This window comes from Cyprinus carpio, chromosome A9 (genome assembly GCF_018340385.1).
Source record: "Cyprinus carpio isolate SPL01 chromosome A9, ASM1834038v1, whole genome shotgun sequence".
Classification (NCBI taxonomy): Eukaryota; Metazoa; Chordata; class Actinopteri; order Cypriniformes; family Cyprinidae; genus Cyprinus; species Cyprinus carpio.
In genome coordinates this window covers 22,830,839-22,852,163 of record NC_056580.1, presented here as the reverse complement: position 1 = coordinate 22,852,163, position 21,325 = coordinate 22,830,839, and the positions used below count along the sequence as shown (strand labels likewise).

General features: G+C 34.1%; 1 protein-coding gene across 2 annotated transcripts; it reads right to left on the bottom strand.

The window, feature by feature from the left end:
• On the bottom strand, positions 1-21,287 carry stat4 (signal transducer and activator of transcription 4). 2 transcript variants are annotated; one of them, XM_042764177.1, is made up of 25 exons: positions 21,225-21,287; positions 13,938-14,608; positions 12,918-13,052; positions 12,594-12,729; positions 10,221-10,319; positions 9,836-9,928; positions 9,658-9,736; positions 9,440-9,525; positions 9,016-9,167; positions 8,122-8,280; positions 7,862-7,954; positions 7,686-7,745; positions 6,647-6,667; positions 6,336-6,426; positions 5,759-5,800; positions 5,431-5,514; positions 5,120-5,218; positions 4,389-4,524; positions 4,159-4,211; positions 3,975-4,069; positions 3,618-3,754; positions 1,647-1,838; positions 1,143-1,188; positions 911-1,013; positions 1-722 (listed from the first exon to the last, which is right to left on the bottom strand). In XM_042764177.1, the coding sequence occupies exons 3-25, from the start codon at positions 13,043-13,045 to the stop codon at positions 708-710; spliced, it is 2,199 nt and encodes a 732-aa protein (XP_042620111.1). In that variant the 5' UTR covers positions 13,046-13,052; positions 13,938-14,608; positions 21,225-21,287; the 3' UTR covers positions 1-707. The 2 variants fall into 2 exon arrangements, with proteins under 2 accessions (XP_042620111.1, XP_042620110.1); XM_042764176.1 differs by having other exon boundaries at positions 5,759-5,803; positions 21,225-21,286.
• Positions 21,288-21,325: the final 38 nt, after the last annotated feature.

The following is a 21,325-nucleotide window of genomic DNA, read 5'->3' as shown; positions in this document are numbered from 1 at the left end:
TGCATCTGATCACAGACTTTAATGGAAGTTTTCTGTTTATAAAGGTTAATATCTACATACTATAAAGGAAATCATGATTAGATTCCTACTTCTAGCTCTAAATTACTGGATTCTACTATGCAAACACTTCACATATGCTGACAGGAAAAATGTGGGTGAAAACTTCTCCCATGTTACATGTAACATGCTGGCTGCCGCCCACTCAACAACATTTCCATCCTCATAATGTGAACAACCACAATTCCAACTCAGTGTGCCAATATATTGCATTGTATTTTAAGAGTGCACATTACTATTGTATTACTACTACTACTACTACTAATACCATAGATAAACCATGAAATTCTTTATTTAAAAAAGAATAATTTTTATATATACATAAACAGTAAAATGGTTATAAAATTAAGGCAGATTAAGGTTTGGTCAAATCTGAATTTTACAGGTAGTTGAGACTAGTCATATATTGTAAATAAGAAATAAATTGCTGCAATTTAGAATTATGACATTAATAATACATATGATACATCTTCAAACTGACAGTATTTTTGAATATACACTCTCTGTCAGCAAATGAAAATGACATGATCCACTGTAGTGGCATAGAGCCAGAAAAGTGAAGAACAACAAAAGAAGCTAAAATAAAGAGATGAGAATCTTTGAACGCATCTATAATCTTGGATCCAAACGAAATGTGGCTGTTGCCCTTTCTAGGGTGAACTCATCTGCAAAGTAAACAAGAAAAAAAAATTGTCATGTCAGTTTCTGGACACTGACCATGTTAACTCAAGTCAGATGTTCTTGCTTTTAATAAAATATAATATGCTCTTTGGATTATTCTCAAATCATGATGGACGATCATCACATGACAGCATCATAGCAAGCTTTAAAATATGTTAAAAATGTTACTTACAGCGCTTTCAAACTCAAAGGGACTGAGGTGCTGGGTGATAATTTCAAACATTCCAGGAGACATGGGGGGTTCAGGAGAGGAACATGCATTTTGGACTGGACCACTGAGAATTGAGGACATTGAAGAGAGATTTTTTTTTTTTAGTTCACAATCAGTTCATACAGTCATGCAACACAGGGAAGAAACAAATTACAAAATTAAATCTTGTTGTGAAAGGAATTAAAATACTCACTTCCGATGGGAAATCGGAACTAACTGTGTCTGAATGTAAGGGCAAACTGTGAAAGACAAAAAACAACAACAACAAAGCATTTTAGCATATGATATTTATAATTCTGCAACCCCCCCCCCAAAAAAAAAATAATAAAATAAAATAAAATAAATAAATAAAAAGTATGGCCTGAAACTCTAAAAAAAAATAATAATAATAATAATAATAATGATCATCAATGAAAAGAGGTGCTTAACCTTAAGAAATTTTGTATTGTTAATATAGATACATTCATTTTTTTTGAATAAGTTTGGCAACATGATGGTTGAGCATGACGAATAGAGTGAACAATACAATACATTTAAAAACTGAGATAATGGGAAATGACGATGTACATGCCTTCCTGCCATTTCTTGGGTGTCAATTTGAATTTTTTTTGTAATGGACAAAAAGTAACAGGTGTGTAAACAACATATGGGGCACAGCTAAAATATTAAAAATCAGATACATTTATAGACATCTAACCTTTGTTTTGCTGGCTGTTATAATGTTTCCCAAAAGCCTCATCCTTCGGGATGTCAGGATAAAGGAACTTCAGAGGATTCTCTGGGACAACACCATCTGCAATGACTTTATAGTCCCGTATTATATCAGCAATGGGCAAGGCGTTGAGACGGTTTTTCGTGTACGGCTCTACAGAGATGAACTTTGGGTCTCCTGTAGGTAGAATACATGTGCTTAAGATTATTTAGTAACATATTTACTACAATAAAGACAAATGAAAAAAATGCACTGAGCACCAAAACAGCCAGGCATAAGAACATATTTTTTCCTCAGGCATTATTCAATCTGAACAATTAAACTCTCCAATGCACACTGAAAATAAGGAAACAAAAAAATGTTTTCTATAAAAGGATAAACGGCACCTGCTAAATTTTGGAACATCTCCAGGGTGGAATTTCCCTCAGCAAATACAAGACATTGTATGGTCTTGCCAAGTGTGGAAATTACAGTAATTGCTTAACCTGGGAAGAGTTCCTTAACTTTAAAACCTTTAACATGTGTGTGCTTTCAGAATATTTCAACCATTGACTGGATAGAAGAACTTGTTAGGATTCTTATGTTGTTATCTTTGTTTTACAATTGGACACCTGTAACATAATGTCTCCAACATTACAGACTGTACTGGGAATATTATTCTTAAAGGAATAGTTCACCCAGAAAATATTCCCACCCTCAAGCCATCCAAGATGTAGATGAGTTTGTTTCTTCATTGGAACAGATTTGAAGAAACTTAGCATTAATTTCTGCAGTGAATTGGTGCCGTAAGAATGAGAGTCCATAAAGCTGATAAAAACATCACAATAATCCAAAAGTTAGCCACACAACTCCAGTCCATTAATTAATGTTTTATGAAGTGAAAAGCTGCATGTTTGTTGCATGAAACAAATCTATCATTAAGATGCTGCTTCCCACTTAAATATGACTCCTCTATCCATAATAAAGTGAAGTGAAAATTGAAAGTGAAAAAAATAAATAATAATGCTTCCTCCAGTGAAAATAAGTCATCTTGTACAAGTGAAAAAAGCCAAAAAGAGTTCTAAACAACTATGTCAGTGAAAAACAACAGGGACTTTACAGACTGACAACAGACAGACTTTCATACTGGAGGATGTGTTATTAAGGATTATGGACTTGTATTTTGACCAGAAGCAACGGTTTGACGTTAAAACTGTCTTGATGAATTTATTAATAAAATTAAAATAAGTATTTATGTCTAAAAACATTTATAAGCCTTTTTCCATAGAGCTATATAAGAATCTAGTGACTAAACCATGGAATTTCAAATGATTTTTTTCTCCCACCAGATGTCACTAATCTGCCTTCAAAAATTGGATTTTAAGGCATTGTCTCCATTTTATCACGAAATACTTCCATAATTAATAAGTAATATAAAATATTATTTTTTTTTGTATTATTTCTATGAGAATTTGTTTTTTTTATCATAATTATTGCATAAATATTAATTAATGTAAATTAAATTCTCTCAAAATATGAAATAAAAAAGAAAAAAATATTATTGAAGCAAAATATATTACATTGATTTTACTGAAAATTAAAAAAAAAAAGTTACATTTCAGGTGTTCGGTCACTTTCGACCGTGAACAACACAAGTGTGACCCTCAAATGAACAATACCAGAGGGTTAAAACATGTAGATTTTCACTTCACAAGACATTAATTCACTGGACTGGAGCTGTGTGGATTACTGGGATGTTTTTATCAGCTGCTTGGACTCTCATTCTGACGGCACCCGTTTGCTGAAAAGGATCCATTGGTGAGAAAGTAGTGCTAAATTTCTCCAAATCTGTTCTGATGGAAAATAAACATATCTACATACAGTACTGGACAGCCTAAGGGTGAGTATATTTTCAGCAAATTTTCATTTTTTTGGTGAACTATTCCTTTAAAACCTGATAACATATAGAAGACAAACCATTTTCATCCTGCTCAACCCAGGTGAAGGTGATTCCTCCAAGGTGACTTTCACTAAAGCGTAGCAGGAATGTCCCTGGCTCCTTTTCCTTCAGCAAGGCGCGCTCCATCTCTTTACTCACAAATCCCATTATGTAACTGAGAACCAAAAAATAGCAGAATCCATTGAGAAGCAGAAAGCAGATCAAGAGAAATCTCAATTATAAATATACTGATAAATATACTGATAAAACTCTGATAAAACACCTAATAAAAATAGACTACATGCTTTTTTATTACATGCTTATCAGAATAACAGAGCTAATATTTTATTATTTATATTTATCATGCATCTGAATGCCATGACAAGGCCACTGACCCATCAATCCAAACAGGAAGTAAATGTTTCTTAATAAGGTCCAGGATCGAGTCCAGCCACAGCCAAAAACTAAATGACTTGCCAGGAATGTTTTCCTGACAGCAACAGAAAAAAAAAAACATATTGGATTTAAACTGTTACAGTTCAAGTATAGCAAGAGCATATAATATTTATTCAGTTTTACCTTCCAGAACTTGGACCAAGAAACCTGGCAGTCATTATAAGAAGCATGTTGACCCAGAAACAATTAGAAAACATTGTTTAGCTGGAGGCCAAATATGTTCACAAAAACTGTGCTTTCTACATGTCTATGAAACAACATTAGAGAAAATCAAACATACAGTGTAATGCAGCAGACAATCATAGAAATATTCTTTAATGTCACATAAGCCAACAAGTGTATAGAAAACATACCCAGGAGTTTATCTCCCAGCATGTTAAGCTGCTCCTTGTTGAGTCCTCGGCCTGCAAAACTTGAGAACTGCCAGCTAAGTACCTCTGAGAGTTGACTCCAACTTGCCCGCAAAGGGTTACTGAAGAATCCAAGGTTCTAAACATATCAGAGAAGTGCAAATAATACTGTATGACAAGCTTGCCACCTCTAGTTATTTTAGTCATATAATACATGAGGAGATCTGTAGGGTTCACACCGAGTGATTGAACGAGGTATTGCAGTCCAAATTCAAAATATTGGAGAGGGTTTTTCACCCACCCCCTCCTCCTTAGACTTGACACACACGCAGGTTGCCAGATTGACCACACAAACAGGAACGAGCGCACTTGACGATTAATAAAATGAAATACGCTGTGTTTTCCGCCAGCTGGCAACCCGGTGTGCTAAAATTACAATTGGGCAAACTGGCAGTGGGCAGGTTTCACAAACCAAAATAAAGATTGACATTCTGGCCCGGACGCACAATTTCAAAGGAGAACAACTGACTGTAGCATTGTTTTTCAGATAAGCAAGTATGTTAACTTAGTATGTTTCTTAAATATCTGCAAACATATTATGATATTTGTATGCTTTAGTAGTGTCAAAATCTTACATACAGCACCTTTAAGCATGTTTCTACCAAGTGCTGCAAACTATAAACAAGATACTATAAGCTAGACATCCATTCTTTGCATCTGCGTCTGAAGCTCACCTTGGGGTCGTCAGTTAGAAGGTTGTACCACATGACGGAGGCCCAGCCCCCTGGGAGCTGACTGACATTTGAGATGACCACCAGGGGCAGGGAGCAAGTCTGCACAGAAACGGTAATGATCAGTAATTTAAAGCTGCATTGAAAATCATCTGTAATGTTTATATATATACACACACACACACACACACACATTACAGACAAAAATATTTATGAATTTTCAATGAAGCTTTAAATTTGCTTTTGATTATATATGGTCACATATGGCAATTAGTATACAGTATTTGAGATATATATCAAACAATAAAACTTACCTCAAGATCTATATCCAGGCCCTGTAACATCAGCATGGCCTCAAAATTAAGAGAGTGTAACTCCTCTGTTACTGACAGGGGACCCTGCAATAGAGAGACACATTCTGATCACATGTAAATGCCAAATCAAGCATATACTGTGTGAGGCTGCCCTCTGTTGGCAAGATGATGTATTCCACACTGACATGGCAACATACAACATGGCAAAAATACTATCACGTAAACAGGCTCAAGCCATGATGGAGGCCTTTTAAAATTTAAAGATGGGCCACTAGAGGAGATACACCTGTAAAGTAAGCAGCAGATATTAGAAATAATACAGTCTTACCTCATTTCCTTTTCCTCCAGTAGGACACTTTCTCTCTTTCAGCTGCTGCAAAACACAACGATTTCATAAAATAGCTTCCCTCTCTTTAAGGGATAGTTCACCAAAGAATGAAAATGTTTTTTACTCACCCTCATGTTCATTTTCACACAGCTTATTCTAACAACAGTTTATAGTTCTCACACACAAACACACACACACACACACACACACACACACACACACACACACACACACACACACACACACACACAATACTAAAATATTCCAAGTCTTCTGACATTAAATAACTTTATGTGAGATAAAGAGTTAAAAAAGTACAAAAAAAAAAAAAAAGTTTTTCACTTTTTGGAGTCATGGTCACTACCAACTGTCCTTGTATTGGAAAAAATCTTTACATTTTTTCCTTTCATGTTCCATGGAAAAATAACAGAATGTGGGTTTGGAGCAACATGAGGGTGAGTAAATAATGACTAATTAATTTTCCTACAGTGGGAGAGCTCTTTTAAATATATTTAACACCAAAGCCTTAGCAACAGTATTGGTCTTGATTCATGTGCTAGAATTCAGAGTGAAGTACCAGATGCCTGAATTCTACAGAAAGACATCCAGTAGACTCCTCAACGTCCATCACTTTGGTGTTGTGGGTGAGGATGAAGAACTGTCTGTTCCTACAAGGAAATATCAGCAATGTTAGTTTTGATATTTCCTGTTTAGTCACAACTTCCACTGTACTGTAAATTACAGTAACCTGCTATGTTGAATAGAATTTAGCACGTAAAACACTGCTGTCCCCCTCCCCCACACACTTAGCTGAAAAACTCATATTGAGATTTGGCCTAAATAAACAACAGGAAGTTGGTTCTTCTGTTTGAGGTTGAGTGCACTCACACTTTGCCTGGTGGAAGGTCTCTGCACACACAAAAATAGAAAAGAGTAGAAAAACACGGTCATGTTGGGCTTAATGCACCTGTGACACTAACATTGCTCACATGGCTTGTGAACAGTGAAAACAAAAGTTTGCATATAAATGTGAGAATGATATTAATTATTATAGCCATAATCATAGTTGGGTCATTCCTACTGTGCAATGCTTTCATGTCCCTATCATGAATGCCATAATACATGGAAGATGGAATTCATATTAGAGATTATTATTTTAGGAAAATAATTTTCAATAATTTTACTACTGTTAATTAAGATTGAATGCATATTGCATTGATGTCTAAGAAATATTACAGTTGTTTGTTTATTTATTTATTTATTTATTTATAATAATCAAAATGAGGTAAACAAAGCATATTGTTGTAGGAATATTGTTTTGGTACTAATCAGTTTGTAGATTTTTACAGATTTTCCCTGTAATATCACTTAATTGGTCTCAACATAGATTCAATATAGCTTCATCAACAACTGAGTCAAAACTTGGACTCAATATTATTTAACGAAAATAAGACAACAACAAGATATATAATAAATTGAAATTACATTATCTTCCAGGAAGTGACATCATGTGTGGTAGGAAAACAACAGCACAACATCAGTAAATATTAAGATGAATATTAGGTGGTGTATTGTGGCTTTAGTTTGTTTATCTTTGTCTAATAATAATAATAATAATAATAATCTGTATAATATCTAGACATTACATTTTTTTTTTTAAATATCAGTATTAACTTATCTTTTTTCATCTTGTTATGATACACACATTTAAAAATTTGTCATTTTGTAAGTAAAGAAGTTATAATTAATGTTTTAACAATCAGATCATACTTCTTTAAGTCTGCTTTTTTACATCACAAGCATATTTCTTTTTAATAAGTTAATAAGTTTATGTATTGCACACTATTGTAACTATTGCAAATGTATTGCATAACAAGAATGACCCAGGTTATAAAGATGAAACGTAGACATAACTCAGGGAACATACTTATCAAATGTTGTCTTGACTTTGAGTTGATAATCCACCTCAGGTAACTTGACCAGTAATCTGAAAAGAAAAAGTGAAATTAAATGGGCAATATTTGTGTTCGACTAAAGGCAGTCAACTCCTTGTGAAATCAGAGTTGTTTACATGAAGAGTTTGGTGGAGGCTGTGGTTCATACCTGACCTTGGTGGTAAACTGCACCTGTGTTTTGATGATTAGAGGTTTCTGGGGATGTGTAGGCATGCAGGGCTGCTTCTCCACCACAAATGAGCTGCAAACATGACCAAGACAGATTATCCAGGTTTCCTGGTCACCCAGCACAGCCTTTATATTGTGTTGCATTCTTTGAGTTTCATGTATTTACGGCACTTAAAGCCACACAAAGTGAACTGTTGTGCCTTTATTGTTCACAAACCACATGAAATCCCTAAATGTTACCTTTTAATGAGATGATAGATGAGGTATTTGACTTGCTCCTCCATCTGAGGTCTCTGGAGAGGGATTGGATCACTCTCGTAAGTGACTTTCAGGATCAGCTCACCCAGTTTGTCTAGCTGTCTTTTAATCTGGAAAAGACTCTGGGCTGTCAGGGTAAACCTATAAAAGTGATTTCACACAAAAATTAGGCTTGATTCAAATTCAAATCAAACAAGACCAATCCCTCACAATAACAATACCCTTGCAACCTCAAAATCAGACAGGAGATCCTAGCAACTGCCTAGCAACCATTCAGAAAGCATTAGCAACAACCTAGAACGACCTACACCCTTCAAAGCTTTGGGGTCGGTAACATTTTTAAAATGTTTTTGAAAGAAGTCTTTTATGCTCACCAGGTCTGCATTTATTTGTCCAAAAATACAGTAATATAAAATAGTAATATTGTGAAATATTATTACAGTTCCGTTTTCTATTTTGATATATTTTTAAATTGTTCCATTACTCCAGTCTTCAGTGTCACATGATCCTTCAGAAATCATTCTAAGATTTGGTGCTCAAGAAAAATGTATTGTTTCAATGTTGAAAGCTATTTTTACATTTGTTAGGATTCTCTGATGAATCTCAGATGGAGTTTTTACTGTCACTTTAGAACAATTTAATGTATCATTGCTGAATAAAAGTATTAATTTCTTTAAAAAAAATCAAACTGGCCCCACACTTTTTAACAGTAGTGTACATCACACATTTTTTCCTGCTTCTTGTCTTTGCTGTGAGCATTGTGACAGTCTTATTAGTATGACAACATTTAAAACAATAATCTATATTAAACAGCATTACTTAAATTGTATATATTTTTATTTTTATTCTATTTCTTTATGTTATGAATGGTTATACCAGTTCTGGAGCTGGTCCAGTCCTATCAGAACCGGTCCTCCGATGCAGGCGATCTGTTGCCTCCGTTTCCATTCCTTAAGCTCAGGGTTGAGCTGGGAGGAAATCAGGGCATCAATTTCCTTTATAACATCTGCAATCTTTGACAAAATCTCCTGCAAAGGTAAAACAAAGTGCAAACATAGTGGTTAACAATGACCTGCCGACAACAACATATATAGTGGCACCACACACCTGAGCAAAATGTACCAAAGATGTGTGAAAACCACTCAAAGCCACTCGTCTGAGGCAGGAAGTTCCCAGGGTAGTTCAAAAAATATAATAAAATCTAAGTAAACAAAACCTTTTACAAACAAGAAGAAAAGGAAATGGTTGTGAAGCACAACTATTAAAAAAAAGAGTTCTGTCAGAGTAAAGATACACTTGCCTTTCTTTTGAAATCCAGGCGATTCAGTATTTCCTGAAGTGTAGTGACTTCTTGCTTCATGGACAAAGAATTTCTCTCAACTGGATCTACAGGATATCAGAGGAAGATGTATCTTTATATCAAAAACCCTCTTTTATATGTCCATATTAAATTATTTGCTTTATTATGTCGTAAAGACGATAGGAGGGTGACATTTTTGCCGGATGTTAAAGGCTCACCTCGAAGTTGGAGTGTTTTGTAGCGAAAGTCAAAATCGTCCTGCATGTCCTCAAGATACTTCACAGCCTGGTCCAGCATCTGAAAAAAAGCATGTCGAAATAATGACACACTGGATTTTTTCATATATCTAAACCCCCAAAGCTGTGATAACGGAAAGCAATACTGTAGGTAAATTACCTGAACGCTGCTTCTTATGATTGCCACTTTGTTGTCAAGAACTTTCTGCTTCTCCAAGGCAGCTGAGCTTTGCATTGACTTCTCCAGTGGCCCCTGCCATTAATAAAATGGAAACATGGAAAACAGAAGATTTAAATGTAAAGTAAATGTATACATCCTAAGCATCACAACATGAAATAAATCAAATATGTATTGTTCTAGGTCACAAATAGAGTAAGTGCATTTGTAATATTGGCCATGTTAACTAGGTCAGACTGAAGCACCTTTTGGATCCCACACTGGTATACTGTAATATGTAAGTATGCTGCAAATCTCTGAAGCTTGGTTAACAACATGGTTGCATGGGGTATATGTGGTTTTTGCATGCTGTTTGTCTTGGCAGTACCTGTTCCTCCATGCTGGCTGTAGATAAGATGCGTCTTTCTTCCCTCAGGCAGTTACAGATGACAGTGGCCATGTGCAGAGGATTCGCCTTGTATTTTCCCTGAAAGAGTTACGCAACAGCAATTACTGACTGACGTGAGACCAGCAATATCTAGTCACACCTCAAAGTACACTGGTGAAAATAAATGAATATCTGTTCAGCTTGAAGGTTGTTTTGCAATATGGGTGAAAAGAAGGGGAATCTAACTCCAAGTAAGGAAAAGGAGTGGAATTGGTATCCAATGAGGTTTACTGCAAAGGTTTGCAATCAATAGAACTTTGAAAATTTAAGATCTTTGAACTTAGAATTTAGAACTTTGAAAATAAGATCTACAGCATAATTTGCTAATGTGAATGTTTTATCTTACACTCCTTGTCTGTATGCTTATTGTTTCATTATATATATATATATATATATATATATATATATATATATATATATATATATATATATATATATATATATATATATATATAAACACATGTATTATGTATACACACAGTGAAAATACCTGGAAATTAGAAATTTGCCTGACAAGTAAAAACTCATCACCATTTACAGGAAACATGCTTCACGAGGAATGTGGCATTACAAGGAGTGAAGTAACCTTGTAAAGTGAAAGTTCAAACAAATATTATATATACTATTGACGTAAATGAAACACTTTATGGTTAAAATCTCACGCATTAAGTTTTGTAGATCTGTTTTGTTTTCACAAAGGATTAGTTCATGCAAACCTTAAAATGTAGCAAAAAAACTTAAAGTTTGATGTCAATGACATTTATTCACAAAGTGCAAAAACAATGACGTTTTATGTTATAATTAATGTCCAACCTGATGCAACATGTCTAAATGCCCCATGTTTGATTTGAAATCATATAACGATCATACAAATATGATTTGAAAGTATATAATCATGCATTTGGGTTTTAGGAGAGTGCACTATCATTTTTGAGTGCACAGAGATCGAGGTTTTGATATTCCTTCAGGAGTTTATGACATTTGTTAGAAGTTACAGAAAACAACAATCATCTGTTAAGTTCATTTGAACTTTAATGTTAGACAAAACAATATTGTGGGCGGTTCGTCTAAGCGTTTATTTTTTTTCATGCAATATTGACTGATATTTCCAGAGGCTTTTCAGAACAAAATAAATGATTCAAGAACGAAAATAATTGTTTTGCAGCTGTCCTAAATACAGTCAATGTGAAAAATAAAAAAATGGTTTCCCCCATGCTGTGCTCTGTCATTTTGTTTTTTTGTGGGTGGCATACAACACCAGCTACAGACAGATGTATTTTTTTTAAACAAGCGAAACCCCTGACATTTGATTCTTCTGTGGAAGTTTTTTTTTTTTTCTCACATTGATCTAGTGAGAAATCCCCACAGCACCTACTCATGAAAATAATGCATAAATAAAAGAAATGTGTTCAGCAGTCTGAAACTACATCGAGAGTTTTGCGAGTCAGTGAATTTAGATTCTTCGACATCCTGGATTCGTATTTTCTTGTTGTCCACCTACTATAGAAACATTTTCGAGACTGTAGGAATGCACACTACTGTAACTACAGATCAAAATGGTATGTTACAATAGTGTACATGGCAGCCATTGCTTATAGACTGCTGATAAATATTCTTACTTACTAAATGTGGTAAACTATATTTGAGGTAAGTGAACTAAATATAGGTTAGGACTGTTTCCACTGAAGTCATTGATAAGTTAGCAAAACCACACCTGAGTACACAAGCTTCCGTTGACAACTGAATACGCACTTAAAATAATTGACATTGTTGTCACAGAGTTATGAATCACAACAGAGATTCTATGTAATTAGCTTGTTGACTATTACTAGTTGACTGGTAAATCTCAAAACTGACTATTAGATAATTTCCTGATAACTGATCATAGAAAATAAGAGCATGCATTTGTTGAATAAATAGTCACAGGTTTGTTCACAAGTTGTTCACTTTCCTCTCACTTCTTGTTTCAGAGAGTGTGTAAATATAGGCATGGAGGCATCACTAAATGAAACTATGCTTCTGATAGGCAACATTCATTCAGTGTGCGAGAAAAATGTTTTCATAACTACACTGAAAGAATTTGGTGTAGAAACCATTTTCACTCAGAAATTGCTAGCAAAATTCACAATTAATTATGGCAAGTGACACACTGAATTAAACATGAAATATTGACGTATAAAGTCTGAAATAGTATTTTCTTGTAAAATGTACTCCAGTAATCTTTGCTGCTGAAACATCATTTTTTACAATGTGGATATGGCACTCACGCACCACACATGTGTAAGTAACAGGAGGGCAGTGTGTGTCTGTTACCTGTATTTGATGAAATATTCTCTTTAGGTTGTGTCTGTGAAGAAAGTTCTGCTCCTGAGAACACTGCCTCTCCAGTTGAATGAGGAAGTTATTGAAGAGTACAGTAGCCATAGATTCATGGTTTGAAGCTGTTTCCCTGAGGTGATAAAGACAAAAATGCTTCAGAAAGATGCATTCCCTTACGCATTGGAGTTGCGTTACAAATGCATAATTCATATTATGAACTACAGAATATTTTAGGGTGGTTGTTTTGTGTTTTCATCAAGCCGGAAATTCGAAATGCGATTTAATAAACATTGAAAATACAAATTCTGAGCCACGTACCAGTCCTGGGTTTCAATCCAGTTGGCCAGCACCTGCCTCAGCTCCATTGGAAAGTTGTCATCATAAAAATAGTCCACCTGTTCAAGGAACTTAATATCCAGTTGCTGGATTTGTTTCCATTGACTCATAGTGGCACTGGGATGAAAAATGCAATGTTCAAAATGCAATTAATAAAAATGTTCTGCAATATATCAAATACGTGAAAACTATACTGTAGATATAGCAATAACAATAACAATGTTTTGACAACAATAGTGTAACCAAGAAACAAGCTACAGGGTGAAACCACTATCAAACATGACCATCATCATCTTGAGGTGACAGGAGAGGTTGTAAGACTCTTTGTAAAATGATATTGAGATTTACATGACAAAAAGAATAAAACTAGTACATTTCAGAGCTGGTTTATGAATTGATTTGTCATCATGTGATTTATTTCTGCATGAAAGAAAACTACAATATCTACTAATAATTCTAGAAACATAATAGATTATTATACAGTAGTAGCCTGTGTTTATATATTTGCTGTTCCTGTTTTATTCGCTGTTATAAATTAAATGATTTCCTATATGTTGTTTACTACATGTTAAATGTTAAATTAAGTGTAGAGCAACAGGGTTCACTTCTAAGGGAATGCATGAACTGAACTGACCTTGAATGCAGTGTGTGTATTCTAACATGATTGTGAACTTCATTGTGAAATAAGATCACCACAATAAATTCATTCAAAAAATGTAAAACCTCTGTTTTTATGTCTGATATGTCTACAAACTATTTTAATGCGTATTAGACACATATGGGAGTATTATATTAAAGTTTGAGACAGTGTAAAAAAAAAAAGACAATGTGTTACAAAGTTCCCCAATCTCCCCTACAGTAGCTTTCATATAAACATCATAAATATTACAACTCTCCATATACGGTTTAGAAATCACATTTTAACAAACAACTCGAATACAAATGCCAATGCATTCATTTGTAAAAATTGCTTAAAACCGAAACTAAGGTCCAAAGATTTACCTGCTGCTCTTACGAGAATGACACTCCCGAGAAGTTCACACAATGCACCTGCTAAACCTGATGCTTTGAGTTCCTCAAGAGCCTTGCGCTCAGACTACAGACCCTACCGGCGAGAGGCGCTTCAAATGCTCCTAGAAGTCTGGAGGTGCGTGTACGGTCCCGCTTCCTCTCATGAATGAAGTCCTTTCGGGCATGAATGTCAACTTGTCTTATCCAGCGATCACGACTGAACGGGTAAACAGGTGGGTTCTTCAAGGAAATGTTGAGTACTTCGAGAACACGGAAACGTCGTTGCAGAAAAAAAAACTACAAGGGAAACTCCCCTATATGATCTCAAGCGTGTTCACAGGGTATTTTATATTGACAGTCTGACTCACATCTCCAGAATGGCGCATGCATTTCATTAAACTTATGAACTCACCACTCACTGCATTTATAGCATTAAAAGAAAGGTGTTACACATACTGATAATACAGATGACACAACACCGTCTAACACCTGAGCTGTGCTCTTTGATAGCAATCTTTCAAAGATTTTTCCGTCTTAAAATATATCTAAATTACGACCTATGCTCTCAGAGTCAAATGCAGAAACGTTAATTTATGCGTTCATGACCTCGAGGTCGATTCCTTTTCCTATTCTTTTTCCTATTAGTTTTGCAGTATAATTACCTATGGAATGCCTGATGGACTGGAGACCAGCTTTACAATCTTGAATAAATAAATACACAAATAAATGTAAAAAAGAAAAAAAATAATAAAATATATATATAAATAAATATACGTAGAAAAGCAAAAAAAACGAAAAGAAATAATTATTTATACATTTATTTCCTTATTTATGTATATATTTATTTTTTTCCATATTTATTTATTTCTTCTTTTATTTATTTATACATTTATTTATTTGTACATTTATTTATTTTTACATTTATTTATTTCTACATTTATGTTTTTCTACATTTATTTATTTCTTCATTTATTTCTTCCTACATTTTCTTCCTGCGTAGGGTAATGAGGAGGGCGTGGTTTGCCTCAGACATAGCAATCGAGCTCAGAGTAAGCGAAGGCGAAGGGTTGAGGCCACAGTGACACCCTGTGGCGAAATACAATAAGTATCACTGACGTTGATACGGTCTGTGACTGCGAGGTATATGGTTAAAAAATCTTACTGTGTGACATGGATATGCTCGTCTTTATTCCGGACATGGTCGTAGAACATCGTTTGGTCTGGATTTGTAAAATGACCTGGGCTAACAAACATGAAACAGGGACTCTGAAACGGAAGCGCTTTATTTTTTCCATTTTTCGGTCAAACCTCACGGAAAGGAAGCAGGGCACATAGGCTACAGTGAAGTCAACGCAAGCATATTGACCAATGCTTTTGAAACGAGACCATTGCATTTGAATGTAGCCTAATTTCCAAAAACAATACTGACATCAACAGCCTTATTAAATGTATGAACGTCACGTTAATCCACATCGATAAATTCAGTTAGAGGATAAGACTGTAGCCTATAGGGCAGTTAGCCTACCACTAAAATCCAACCAGATCTTCATCAGAGCCATCAATACAGAAGAGATCTTAATGCATTTACACAGCAATTAGCCTACAAGTGCATACAAATATTATGAAGTGTCTTACGCCTACAATTTTGAAGACATAAATATGACATGATGGAATCAATGAAGTGATAGCCTACGTTTAATATGAAACTAAAACAGACACCACCAGGTGGCAGAAAGTCACTGTCTTAATGAGTGAGTTCAATCCACTCGTTTGATACACCGAATCAAAAAACAAACTCGACGTGTTGAAGCGATTTGTTTCTGATCATTTATATTTAGGCCTATGCGTTATCTAAATAATTATAATAGACTAATAATAATAATAATAATAATAATAATAATAATAATAATAATAATAATAAATAAATAAATAAATGACCAAATGCTCAAAAAGTTGGCAGAGAGGGGTCATGTTCGGGGGGGAACAACATAATTGTTGATAGGCTATATTTTTCGGGGCCATGGGTTTAATGCGCAAACCTGCGTGACCATATAGCAACTATTCAGAAATGGAAATAACGAATGCATTAATTTTTTTTTTTTTTGAATTTAAGAAAAGTCGATTGAATATTTACAGGTTTTATCTCGTTATTATTTTCAGAATAGTAACGTCTTTGTAACCAACCACAGTGACTCAAAAATCTCTATCTAATAGGCTACTTCAAAGATCAAATCAAATTATATATTGTAAAAGTTTGTACAAATTTATGTAGCCCAAAAACATAACAAAAAATAGTCTACATAACTTATTTAATTATTATTATTATTATCATTCTTTCTTTCTTTTTATTATTATTATTATTAGGCTATTGTTATCATCATCATCAGCAGCAGCTGGCAAACCATAATGGAATCTATTTAAAGGGAATGATTGTGGTGGGGAGTTTGGTCAAACTATTGCAGTGATAGCCTACTGCGAATATAGACGGTTGAAATAAAAGACGTCGCCGTCCACAGAGACATTTCTATGTGCACTATTTCATCCGTGAAAACCTTAGTCCCATGGCTATCATTTCAGAATCTGCAATTCAAAATAAATTTTGCCTGCCACTGCAGCAAATTCAGCAGCTTTTAGATATTGTTGTTGTTCCGACTTTGTCAAGACAAACCCGACGGAGCTCAGCCCCGAAATTCAACTGCTGTCGCTCTTCTCTTTCTTTACTTTCCGCTGTAGCTGTTGGGTCCGTGTATATTTTGGTCATTCGATTTTCTATTTAAAAATAAATAAATAAAGATAAATGAGAAACGGTTTGATTTTCGTTTTTTCTATTTTTCGTTTTGTTTAAGAAACGGAAAAAGAAAATGTAGCTGGATTTTTACGTATTTTTGTTTGTGGGGGTAAAAAAAATGAGATTATGTTTAATATTTGTTTGAATGTGTGGGCGGCGCTGAAACGCCCCTTTCATCCCTTCTGTACCGCACCGACAAGCAGCAACCAGCAGAGTTTATTAATCCTGCGGATTCTTTGCTAGTGGTGCTTGCAAGATAAAATAATAATAATAATAATAATAATAATAATAATAATAAATTAATTAAATAAATAATAAAATAAAAAAAATAATATTATATTTTTCCGGCTGCTACATATTATTGACAAAGCAGACTTGACAACTTTATTCATAAAACACCAATTGAATTTTACTTTAGCCGGTGATCTACAACGACATGGAATAAAATATAGGCCTAGCTACTAATTTTTTGCCTACTTATTTTATTCTAGGCCATTCATAAAAAAAATAAAATGGGAAAAATCCAACCCCACATTTATAATAAAATGTATATTAAAATAAGTTTTCCCCATAATTAGTCTACTTTAAAAATGTTTTAATTATAGGCTATAGGCTACTTAGAATTATGAACTGAATTCACGAATTCTGTAGATGACCTTTTGAATATAGTGATGGTGTGACATAATTACAGATAATGAGTTCAGACAGGAAACACTGCACCTCTGGTTGGTTTCATTTAAATTACATAGGCCTAAATATAAAATTATTATTATTATTATTGTTATTCTATTTAAATGGCTTATTTTAAAAGTAGACATGTCCAGCTAGACATGGTTCGTCTGATGCATGAGCCTGGTTCATTTCTGACGTTTCAGAAAGAAGTTAATGTAGCCCGAGATGGCAGAAAGCAAATCCTGTTGAGTTTTGTTAAGGTTTTTAATGTTATTTAGGGTGTCTTACGACCCAAACTGACGGAGCTGAAGCTCTTTCCTGTTATCGGGATGGAAGCTGTGGATCGGGATCCGCCGATCGGAGAAGTGCAGCAGACTACACTCTACAAGATAAAGCTTCAGTTGCTGTTGTTTGTATAGCAAATGAAAACATGTTCTGAGGTTTTTCTTAAATAGGCATAGATTAAAATTAGTAGGCTAAAAATCTGCACATTTCATGCCATTGTAGATCCTACAGTAAAATTCAAATGTCATTGAATAAATTAATTTCTGTTTGGTCAAAAAAAAAAAAAAAAAAAAAAAAATATATATATATATATATTTTTTTTTTACCTTTTTTTTTATATAAACAGAAATTAATTTATTCAATGACATTTGAATTAATATATATATATATATAATATATATATATATATATATATATATATATATAATATATATATATATATATATATATATATATATATATATAATATATATAAAGCTTGCAAGCACCCCTAGCAAAGAATCCGCAGGATTAATAAACTCTGCTGTCTGCCGCTTCTCTCCTGGTGAAAATGAATGAACTGAGCTTGCGGTTGCCGCTTGTCGGTGCGGTACAGAAGGGATGAAAGGGGCGTTTCAGCGCCACCCGCACATTCAAACAAATATTAAAGCATAATCTCATTTTTTACCCACAAACAAAAATACGAAAATTTTCGTATTAACTAATTTTTCGTTTTCCGTTTCTTAACATTTATCTTTATTAATTTTTAAATAGAAAATCGAATGACCAAAATATACACGGACCCAACAGCTACAGCGGAAAGTAAAGAAAGAGAAGAGCGACAGCAGTTGAATTTCGGGGCTGAGTTCCGTCGGGTTTGTCTTGACAAAGTCGGACCAACAACAATATCTAAAAGCTGCTGAATTTGCTGCAGTGGTAGGCAAAATTTATTTTGAATTGCAGATTCTGAAATGATAGCCAGGGGACTAAGGTTTTCACGGATGAAATAGTGCACATAGAAATGTCTCTGTGGACGGCGCCGTCTTTTATTTCAACCCGTTATAGACAGTTTCATCGGGCGCACGCGCCTGGACCTAAGTTAACTTCCGGCCTGTGTTATATCGGTCTGGCTGCGGTGCCATCTACAAACGCAGTTAAAGCCAAGGTGATGAGTAGACTGAAGTTGGGCTCAGGTGGTTGTGCTGCGGGATGTGTTTCCCATACATTTATTTATTTTTGGAGACTCGACACAATTTTAAAACTGATTCGATTTTCAAAAAGGCTTCGTTAAATAAACATGAGTAACGTAACATTACGTAACGTACTGCACGTTTAATAATAATAATTCCTTACATTTATGTTTAAATATCAAAACGAGGCACAGTTGTTTTTATATCGCTGTATTTCTGAAGTAGGACTTGCATGTTATATGCCTGATAGCAGCGTATGAGCGTACCAGCTCTGCTTTGTTTACAGCTGTTACTGGGGAAACCTCTATTCCTCACGCTTTATGTCTATGCTTTAAAACATCTCCTGCTGGCAAAGAATGAATTTGCATATTCATTAAGTCCGCCTGATCCACGCAGCAAACATATTTTGTTTGTTATCAAAAAATATCTACTCTAGAGGGACTTGACTGTTGTTATTGATTCTATTTGGAAGTTAAGTTAGGTCCACAAAAGCGCTCACGCGCATTAACGTTTGTTTATGTTGATGCCGTTGAAACCATCTATATTCGCAGTAGGCTATCACTGCAATAGTTTGACCAAACTCCCCAACCACAATCATTCCCTTTAAATAGATTCCATTATGGTTTGCCAGCTGCTCATGATGATGATAACAATAGCCTAATAATAATAATAATAAAAAGAAAGAAAGAATGATAATAATAATAATTAAAAAGTTATGTAGACTATTTTTTGTTATGTTTTTGGGCTACATACATTTGTACAAACTTTTACAATATATAATTTGATTTGATCTTTGAAGTAGCCTATTAGATAGAGATTTTTGATCACTGTGGTTGGTTACAAAGACGTTACTATTCTGAAAATAATAACGAGATAAAAACCTGTAAATATTCAATCGACTTTTCTTAAATTCAAAACAAAATATTAATGCATTCGTTATTTCCATTTCTGAATAGTTGCTATATGGTCACGCAGGTTTTGCGCATTAAACCCATGGCCCCGAAAAATATAGCCTATATCAACAATTATGTTGTTTCCCCCGAACATGACCCCTCTCTGCCAACTTTTTGAGCATTTGGTCATTTATTTATTATTATTATTATTATTATTATTATTATTAGTCTATTATAATTATTTAGATAACGCATAGGCCTAAATATAAATGATCAGAAACAAATCGCTTCAACACGTCGAGTTGTTTTTTTGATTCGGTGTATCAAACGAGTGGATTGAACTCACTCATTAAGACAGTGACTTTCAGCCACCTGGTGTCTGTTTTAGTTTCATATTAAACTTAGGCTATCACTTACTCTAATCCATCATTAAATACATAAATATCCAAAATGTATTCATAACACACATCAAAATATTGTTGGATCACTTGTAGGCTAATTGCTGTGTAAATGCATTAAGATCTCTTCTGTATTGATGGCTCTGATGAAGATCTGGTTGGATTTTAGTGGTAGGCTAACTGCCCTATAGGCTACAGTCTTATCCTCTAACTGAATTTACTGATTTTATCGATGTGGATTAACGTGACGTTCATACATTTAATAAGGCTGTTGCTGTCAGTATTGTTTTTGGAAATTAGGCTACATTCAAATGCAATGGTCTCGTTTCAAAAAGCATTGGTCAATATGCTTGCGTTGACTTCACTGTAGCCTATGTGCCCTGCTTCCTTTCCGTGAGTTTTGACCGAAAAATGGAAAAAATAAAAGGCGCTTTCCGTTTCAGAGTCCCTGTTTCATGTTTGTTAGCCCAGGACATTTTACAAATCCAGACCAAACGATGTTCTACGACCATGTCCGGAATAAAGACGAGCATATCCATGTCACACAGTAAGATTTTTAACCATATACCTCGCAGTCACAGACCGTATCAACGTCAGTGATACTTATTGTATTTCGCCACAGGGTGTCACTGTGGCCTCAACCCTTCGCCTTCGCTTACTCTGAGCTCGATTGCTATGTCTGAGGCAAACCACGCCCTCCTCATTACCCTACGCAGGAAGAAACGTAGGAAGAAATAAATGAAGAAATAAATAAATGTAGAAAAACATAAATGTAGAAATAAATAAATGTAAAAATAAATAAATGTACAAATAAATAAATGTATAAATGAATAAATGTATAAATAAATAAAAGAAGAAATAAATAAATATGGGAAAAAATAAATATATACATATATGTGTAAAAAAAAGTATTTAAAATTATAAAAAAATTAATTAATAATCAATCCTTTTTTTCTATGTATATTTATTTATATATATATTTATTTATTTATTTATTTTTTACATTTATTTTTATATTTATTTATCTATCCACACACATTACACATTCTAACAATTTCCATTCCATAAATTACATGTATTATTTAAAAAGAAAAACAATAATAATTTTTTACTGTTTTTACTTTACAGTTTAAACGTAATTTAACAAAATTTTATTGTGAAAATATTGCCATTT

Excerpts from the sequence above, each read along its gene's own strand:
- stat4 (XM_042764176.1), bottom strand. The coding sequence starts at position 13,045 with ATGAGTCAATGGAAACAAATCCAGCAACTGGATATTAAGTTCCTTGAA. Across the intron at positions 12,730-12,917 it reads TGGATTGAAACCCAGGACTG|GGAAACAGCTTCAAACCATG; the intron begins GTACGTGGCTCA and ends TTATCACCTCAG. Across the intron at positions 9,168-9,439 it reads GCCTGGATTTCAAAAGAAAG|GAGATTTTGTCAAAGATTGC; the intron begins GCAAGTGTATCT and ends TTACCTTTGCAG.